Source organism: Glycine max, chromosome 7 (genome assembly GCF_000004515.6).
Source record: "Glycine max cultivar Williams 82 chromosome 7, Glycine_max_v4.0, whole genome shotgun sequence".
NCBI lineage: Eukaryota > Viridiplantae > Streptophyta > Magnoliopsida > Fabales > Fabaceae > Glycine > Glycine max.
The window spans coordinates 26964604-26974105 of NC_038243.2; the positions used below are offsets into that span (position 1 = coordinate 26964604).

General features: G+C 37.4%; 1 protein-coding gene across 2 annotated transcripts; it reads left to right on the forward strand.

Annotated features, from left to right (window-relative positions):
* Positions 1-7372: 7372 nt before the first annotated feature.
* LOC100812054 (serine-aspartate repeat-containing protein I) lies at positions 7373-8291 on the forward strand. Of its 2 annotated transcripts, none has more exons than XM_003529164.5 (2): positions 7373-7965; positions 8115-8291. In XM_003529164.5, exon 1 carries the CDS (start codon positions 7404-7406, stop codon positions 7956-7958), a length of 555 nt encoding a protein of 184 aa, XP_003529212.1. In that variant the 5' UTR covers positions 7373-7403; the 3' UTR covers positions 7959-7965; positions 8115-8291. The 2 variants fall into 2 exon arrangements, with proteins under 2 accessions (XP_003529212.1, XP_006583709.1); XM_006583646.3 differs by having other exon boundaries at positions 7374-7981.
* Positions 8292-9502: the final 1211 nt, after the last annotated feature.

Below are 9502 nucleotides of genomic sequence, written 5' to 3' on the forward strand. Positions count from 1 at the left end.
CACCCAGGCCCACTTGGGCCCTCCAGAATATTCCTCCAGAAGGTTGTTGCTTCTGGAGGAAGCAACCTGGCGAGCTGGGCGGCAACCACCTCCCCTATTTTGCTATAAATAGGGGAGGAAGTGAAGAAGAAAAGGGTTCAGCCCCTTAGGCACTTCTCTCTCTTTCAAATTTGCTTGGAAAAATTGTTTCCGTGAAGAAAATCTAAGCCGAGGTGCTTCCAAAACGTTTCCGTAACGTTTTCCGTGAAGAATTTCGCAAAGGTTTCAACCGTTCTTCGACGTTCTTCATTCGTTCTTCATCGTTCTTCGATCTTCAACGGGTAAGTACCTCGAACCAAGCTTTTCGATTCATTCTATGTACCCATGGTGGTCCGCATTGTGTTTCGTGTATCTTTATTCTCATTTCATTTACTTTTTATACCCCCTGTTGACGTGCTTAAGCTATTTTACTTAAGTCATTTCTCGCTTAACTTAAAAATAAAATAAATTTCCACCGAACGTTTGAATTGTATGATCCGTAAACTTTGGTTAAGATAAATTCCGACCGTTCGGTCGTGCCGTAACCACGTTGAAAATCAAAAAAAGAGATAAAAAATAATATAATAATCAAAAAAACATCTTTTAGTAAAATAAAGCGGAAAATCAATCGGACATTTTCTCTTTGGGATTTCTCATTCTTAATTGAATTGACTAATAACTAAGGTGAAACTAAGGCTAAAATCAACTCGCCTAATCAAGCTCGTCCACAAAAATAGGTTTTTGAAGTTTGTCATTTCAATTTCTCACTAAGTAAAATGGATCATTTTCAAGGTCCAACGCCTTAAAATGATCACCTTTTAAGTAAAAAGAATCACTTGATAAGAAAGAACTACGTAGGTCTAATTTCCTCATCGCAAATTGAGGAATACGTAGGAGCAAAGGGAAACACCCTTGTCGACCACAAAAAAGGAAAAATATAAAAAGGGTATAAAGGATATAAGGACATAAAAGGGAACGTAAAAATCAAAGTCATGTTTGCACATTCGATTAAAGGTTGCCGTCCCTTGGGACGGACGTGTGGGGTGCTAATACCTTCCCCGTGCGTAAATACAACTCTCGAACCTTTCACTTAAAAGTTCGTAGATCGCGTCTTTTCCGGTTTTTCCGACGTTTTACTCAAATAAACGTTGGTGGCGACTCCGCGCGTATTCCTTTCGTGGAACACGCATCCCGTGAGTCTCGCGTCGCCCTCCCGCCGAAGGGTAGGTTGCGACACCTAGTGATGTTCATGCGTCTTCCAAGAATTGATTGCCTAGCGCTGTTCGTCTATACTCCACCCTCAAATCTTATTTGGAGTCCCATGAATTGATTTCCTTGCGTTGTTCATGCATCCTCCACCATCGAGTCTGGAGCCCCACGAATTGATTGCCTAGCACTGTTCGTCTATCCTCCACCCTCAAATCTTATTCGGAGTCCCATGAATTGCTTGCCTAGCGCTGTTCAAGCGTCCTTCACCATCGAGACTGGAGCCCTATGAATTGATTACCTAGCGCTGTTCATGCATCCTCCACCACCGACTCTGGAGCCCTACGAATTAATTACCTAGCGCTGTTCGTCTATCCCCCAGCCTTAAATCTTATTCGGAGTCCCATGAATTGATTGCCTAGCGTTGTTCATGCGTCCTCCACCATCGAGTCTGGAGCCCCACAAATTGATTGCCTAGCGTTGTTCGTCTATCCTCCACCCTCAAATCTCATCCAGAGCCCCATGAATTGATTGTCATTGATGCATCCTCCACCATCAAGTGTGGAGCCCTATGAATTGATTGCCTAACGTTGTTTGTCTATCCTCCACCTACAAATCTTATTCAGAGTCCCATGAATTGATTGCCTAGCATTGTTCATGCGTCCTCCACCATCGAGTCTTGATCCCTACGAATTGATTGCCTAACGCTGTTCATGCATCCTCCACCATCGAGTCTAAAGCCCCACGAATTGATTGCCTAGCGCTATTCGTCTATCCACCACCTCAAATCTTATCTGGAGCCCCATGAATTGATTATCATTCATGCATCCTCCACCATCGAGTCTGGAGCCCACAAATTGATTGCCTAGCGCTGTTCATGCGTCCTCCACCATCGAGTCTGGAGCCCTACAAATTGATTGCCTAGCGCTGTTCGTCTATCCTCCACCCTCAAATCTTATTCGGAGTCCCATGAATTGATTGCCTAGCGCTGTTCATGCGTCCTCCACCATCGAGTCTGGAGCCCCACAAATTGATTGCCTAGAACTGTTCGTCTATCATCCACCCTATATTCCATGATTACTTGGATCAGTTTGTGGTTGTGTTCATTGATGATATCCTAGTGTATTCAAGGAATAAGGAGGAGCATTAGAAGCACTTGAGGATTGTGCTGCGTATCCTGAGGGATAGGAAATTGTTCGCCAAATTGTCGAAATGTGAATTTTGGTTGGAGAAAGTGCAGTTCTTGGGACACGTGATTTCTAAAGACGGGGTTGCAATGGATCCGAACAAGGTGGAGTCGGTTATGGAGTGGCAACAACCGACAACTCCAACGGAGGTTCGAAGCTTCTTAGGGTTGGCTGGTTATTATAGAAAATTCATTGAGGGATTTTCTAAATTGGCATTGCCCCTAACTAAGTTGACTCGTAAGAATGAGAAGTTTGTTTGGAATGAGAAGTGTGATCAAAGTTTCCAAGAGTTGAAGAGGCGGTTGACAACAGCTCCAGTGTTAATTTTGCCCGACCCTAAGAGACCATTTGAAGTGTATTGTGATGCAAGCGGGCAAGGTTTGGGGTGTGTGTTGATGCAAGAGGGAAGAGTAGTGGCTTATGCTTCACGTCAATTACGTCCTCATGAAGTTAACTATCCGACCCATGACTTGGAACTAGCAGCAGTGGTTTTTGCTTTAAAGATTTGGAGGCATTACTTATACGGTACTCGTTTTGAAGTTTTCAGTGATCACAAGAGTCTCAAATACTTGTTTGATCAGAAGGAACTCAATATGAGGCAACGAAGATGGATGGAGTTCCTCAAGGATTATGATTTTGGTCTTTCCTACCATCCCGGAAAGGCTAATGTAGTAGCCGACGCGGTAAGCCGAAAGTCTTTACATGTTGTGACTATGATGAGTTTGGAGCAGAGATTTATAGAGGAGTTCCGAGATCTAAATCTAGCAATCGAGATGCGACCCAAGAGCTTATTTGTGGGAGCATTGCAGATCACCAATGAATTCGTAGATCACATACGCGAGGCTCAAGAGGATGACCCGTTTTTGCAAGGCAAGGTATTAGATGTAATGGGGGATAAGGATGTAGAGTTTGAGAAGGACACAACCGGGTTAATTAGATTCAAGGGGAGGATATGTGTGCCATCTTTAGATGATTTGAGAGTTAAGATCTTGGAAGAAGCGCATAAAAGTCATCTTAGTTTCCATCCAGGAATGACTAAGATGTACCAAGATTTGAAGAGAAGTTTTTGGTGGCATGGCATGAAGAAAGATGTAGCTGAATATGTAGCAAGGTGTTTGACATGTCAAAAGGCTAAGGCGGAGCATCAGCAACCATCAGGAGAATTGAAGCCCTTGGAAATTCCGGAATGGAAATGGGAGAGCATATCCATGGATTTTGTATCTAGTTTACCTAAGACTAGTCGTGGACATGATGTTGTGTGGGTCATAGTAGATCGACTTACCAAATCTGCTCATTTTATTCCAGTGAATATGAAGTATAGGATGGAGAAGCTAGTGGAGTTGTATATTAAAGAAGTAGTAAGGTTGCATGGAATTCCTTCCAGTATTGTATCCGACAGGGATCCGAGGTTTACTTCGCGATTTTGGACAAGTCTACATGAAGCCTTGGGGAGAAAGCTGAAGCTTAGTTCAGCTTATCATCCTCAAACAGATGGTCAAACTGAACGAACCATTCAGACACTAGAAGATCTACTTCGGGCATGTATTATAGAGCAACAAGGTAGCTGGATGGATTGTTTGCCATTGATTGAATTTACTTACAACAATAGCTACCAAGCCAGTATAGGTATGGCTCCTTTTGAAGCTCTATATGGACGAAAGTGCAAAACTCCTATTTGTTGGTATGATGATGGAGAAGCAGTACTTCTTGGACCTGAAATGCTACAACAGATCACCGAACAAGTGAAATTGATTCTAGAGAAGATAAAAGCATCTCAGGATAGGCAGAAGAGCTATTATGATAGAAGGAGGAAGCCATTAGATTTTTAGGAAGGAGAACATGTGTTTTTAAAGGTTTCTCCTGTAACCGGAGTCGGAAGAGCTCTCAAATCTAGGAAGTTGACGCCCAAGTATCTAACGGTGTTAGGGGATTGAACCCATAGACAACCTCAAAAGGGGATTGCTTGGAGGCTCTATGAACCCCCCTACTGTAGGCAAATTGTACATGAGGAAGATACTCATCCCAAGACTTATGGTTGCCTTTCAGAAGAGCCCTTAAAAGGATGGATAAAGACCTATTCACTACCTTTGTACCTTTGTTTGCCCATCAGTTTGTGGATGACAAGCAATCCATCCTTGACGCTCTCAAATCTACAAAGGTATAGGTCTTTATCCATCCTTTTAAGGGCTCTTCTGAAAGGCAACCATAAGTCTTGGGATGAGTATCTTCCTCATGTACAATTTGCCTACAGCAGGGGGGTTCATAGAATAGGCAAGCCCTCCCCTTTTGAGGTTGTCTATGGGTTCAATCCCCTAACTCCGTTAGAACTCATTCCCCTCCCATTGGACACTTCTTTTATACATAAAGAAGGGGAATCTAGGTCAGAATTTGTAAAGAAGTTACATGAGAGGGTTAAGAACCAAATAGAGAACCTAAAACAAAGGTGTATTCAACTAAAGGCAATAGAGGAAGAAAATAGCTAGTTCTTAATGAGGGTGACTGGGTTTGGCTCCATCTTAGGAAGGATAGATTCCCTACTAAAAGGAAATCCAAGCTTAGCCCTAGAGGGGATGGACCTTTTCAGGTTTTGGAGAGGGTCAATAAAAATGCCTATAGGTTGGACCTCCCAGATGAGTATGGAATCAACACCACTTTTAACATTTCTTATTTAATTCCTTTTGCAGGTGGAGCTGATATTGAGGAGGAGGAACTAACAGATTTGAGGTCAAATCCTCTTCAAGGGGAAGGGAATGATGCAATCCTCCCTAGGAAGGGACCAGTCACTAGAGCCATGAGCAAGAGGCTCCAACAGGATTGGGTTAGAACTGCTGAAGAAGGCCTTAGGATTCTCATGAACCTCAAGGTAAATTTCTTAGCCCATGAGCTAAGGTTGGGTCCAATTATCTTTGTACATATTAGACTAGGATGTCATTATATTTGGTCCTTGTATTTAGGGCTCCATAATGTAGGTAGGGTACCCTAGAAGTATAGGATTTTTCAGCCCTTGTATTTTAGGGTGATTTTAGGCAGTCTTCTTGCTAAGTTAACCTGCACATTAAAAGGATTCCAAAAAAATGTTCAAGTGATTGACGTTAGAAAAGGAAATTTGCTTCCTAACCATAGAGCCCATGTTACACCATAGAGCACTTCTTAAGTCTCAAGCATAAACTAACTTGAAAACAGTAAAGGGAATTTGAAAAGTTGGAAATAATAGAAATTAAAGCTAGTAAATTGCAAAAAGATAATGATTGGAAATAAGATAAGTTGATTTGAATTTGAGTTGAAGGTCCTTTAAGTTGTTACAATTTGAATATTTATAGATGAGTAAGCTGATCCACATATATAAATCAAGATTCACCACTGTAAATGATTTCCCCCACTACTAAGCCTTGCTACTTAAGTTTAGGGATCTTAGATTCTAACCACTCCACTCAATTTTGACCCCTCAATCCTTATCTTTTCACGAGTCAGCAACTAACGGAATTCTTCAATTAAGCTTTAACAAGTCTGCGGCTCAATACTTTATCTCAATCATCATTCTGTATGTTATCGGCAACCAATCATTTATCAAGATTGCCCTTTACCTTTAAAGTGTAATGCTAAGTTACCGAATTTTTAAATTTGGTTGCCAACAAAAGAGAAATATATTATTTATTCAAGGAGACAAGCTAGACAACAAAGTTGTCACATAACCAAATATAAAATCCTATCATAGTAAAAATTTTCCTAATAAAATCATATCCCCTTCAACAAAAACCTATCCTAAGACTTAAGAGAGAGAGAGAGAGCATAATCTCTTATAACTTGAGTTTGTCTTTAGGGTTTTAGTTCCTGCCTTCAAAATAATAAAAAGAATAAACAAAAAATAGTAAATAGAAAAATCTAATAAAAGTAATGAAGCAATATACATGCATAACAAAAAAATAGGAGTAATTTAGTAATTATGTGTCTCGGGTACGATGATGGGTACAAATATGAAACAGGTAGGTACATACTCGTACCTGTGCCCTATCAAATTTGGGATTATTCACAAAGTTGGGGCAGGTGTGGGACAGTACCCACAACTACGGTTTGGTTGCAATGTCTAATGAATTTACAAAATATTGTATTAATATTGAAAATATTTTAATTAAGTTTTAGTGAGTATTATAATATATATTGCAGATCTTGATTAAGTTTTAAAAGTGAAGATATTGCAAGAATACAAATAAAAAGAAATTTTTATTTTACTAATAGTACTTTTAAAAGTTTTTTTAAAAAATAATTATAAATTTTAAAATTAAGGTTATTTAATTGAATTTTATTTGAGATTAACTATACATGTTAAAAGATAGATTAAATTAATTTATATTTTTATATATTAAAATAAAATATCAAAGTAACTGTTTATAAACTTTGGTGAATAGTTGTGTAACTAATAAGAAGAATGAGTTATAATTATAAAATTTACAGATTTAGTGCCTCTTTCACCTCATTAATTTCTAAATTTGTTTCTTTTCTTTTTTTATCATGTCTCTCTCTTCATTTTTTCGTATAATCATTTTTTTTCTGTCCTTTATTTTATTTTTTTTCATTTCTCTTTAATTTGTTTACAGCCACATCCTCATAGGATAACCATTAATCTTCTAGACACGCCCACCTAAAACCTGGACCATTCACGATTACCGATCGATCATCCTGGTTATGCTTCTCCAATTAGCAATTTCAATAGTTAAGAGAAATGCTACCAATTCAATCTGAAGCTAGCTGTGTTCTCCAATTGGATCGTTGGAATTATATATATTTTCTTTGGCTACTACCTACGGCTAGTGTTTCAGCATTTTGATTTCTCTTTAACTGCCATTAATTTGATTCAATTGCATGCACGGTACGTAAGTGGTGCAAGTGTACTGCATTGATTAGTAACATGTAAAATTAACCTATAAATATGGCTAATCAGAACACCCCAGTACTTCACAACCAGATCAAGAAGAAAACATAATCTTCTTTACAATGTCAATGACTTACTTGAAAAAGTTTTCATTTCTCATTTTCGTTTTGCTTTTCATCCTGCATGTCCACTTGTCCACTGCACAAGTAAATCTTAACGCTGGTGTTGGCACTAGCAATGACAATGGGGTCGTGGTTGTTGAACTTGGTGATGACACAGACACGTCTCAAGAAGCTGTCGTTAGTGTTGAGGTCAACGTCGACAATGACAATGGCACATCTAATGAAGCTGGTGTTGAAGCTGATGTCACAATTACTGTTAACGTTGAGCCTGACACTGAGGTACCTGATGAAGCTCCTGTCGAAGTTACTATTAACGTTGATGCTGACTCTGACACTGATGCTGACCCTGACACTGATGTACCTGATGAAGCTCCTGTCGAAGTTACTATTAACGTTGATGTTGATCCTGACACTGATGTACCTGATGAAGCTTCTATCGAAGTTACTATTAATGTTGCCGGTAATGACACAGACACTAATTTGGGAGCAGTATCCATCAATGGCTCCGAACCTGAGACAGCGGTTAACATTCATGGAGGTGGTTCATTGCCATAATAATCATGTGAGTGAATTTTTAAGTAGGTATCTTATATTTAATCTTCTAATTTAATTTTAAGAATTGAGATTTATCGCTCTTATTTTTATTAAAAGAAATTATTTTTATTTTTGTAATTTAATGATTTTAATTAGTAACTTATTTTTAACCTTCAGATTGTGTTGGATACACATCAAGATATGAATACAGGACAAGAAGAAGAACGAACACCTGAAAAAGACATGAAAAAGACACAAGACATTACTTTTTTTTTTTTTATCATGTACACCATATGTTGGATGAATAATATGTAGAAGTAAAATAATATAAAATTTATTAAAGTATAATTTTAATATAATTTATATCAAATTTAATGTGTTTATCAAAAGTGGAACCAAAATATTTGTCATGTAGAATAACATAATTTTTAATGAACCAAATATATCATTACACCAAAATAAATAATATATTGTACCAAAAAAAAGAAAAGATTAAAAGAAATAGAATGGATCGAGAATTATTTTTTTTCTCAACCAAAATAAAAGAAATAACTGTAAAAAAAGATTTTAAAAAAAGTAAAATAGTGAGAATGGAGAATTTTGTTTTTTTCAACTAAAAGAAATATATATTAAATAGGGACAGGGGATACCTAATCCATTTACATCATAAGCATCATACCAACACTCTGATCTAAAGTCTAAACTGAAATGCTAAACAATTATTGTGTTCATCAACCTGCAATTGCGTGGCAGCACATCTGGTATATAATTATTGTGTTGTTTTTTTAATTACATATTTGCAATAATTAATATAAAAAATAAAAATTATAGATATTTGTAGAAGCAAGCTTCATGATGATGAACCAAACAATTTTGATGATGTCAAAAGCCCAAGTGATTGATTCAAGATTGATTCAAGACTTCAAGATCAAGCATCAAGAATCCAATTCAATATTCAAAATTCAAGAGAAGAAATCAAGAAGCAACAAGTCAAGACTTCATATAGGATAAGTATTAAAAGATTTTTTTCAAAAACCAAATAGCACAGTTTTGTTTTACAAAAGAATTTTCTCAAATTTTCTAAGTTAGCAGAGTGATTACTCTTTGGTAATCGATTACCAGCTGGCAGTAATCGATTACCAATGACCAGATTGGTTTTCACAATGTTCAAATGATTTGTAACGTTCCAAAATGATTTTCAAATAGTGTAATTGAGTACACTATATTAGTAATCGATTACAAGTGAATCTGAATGTTGGAATTCAAATCCAATTGTGAAGAGTCACAACTTTTCATAAAATACATTGTGTAATTGATTACACCATTGTGGTAATCTATTACCAGTGAATAGTTTTAAAGAAAAAGTTAAGAGTTATAACTCTTAACATGATTTTCTCAAAAGTCATAACTCTTCCAATGATTTTTTTTTACCAGATATGAAAAGTCTATAAAAGCAAGACCTTGACACGCATTTTACAATCATCCAAAACACATATATGATATTCTTCCAAACATTCCTTTTTCACAATCTTTCTCTAACCATTGCCCATTGTTTTTTCTTTGCC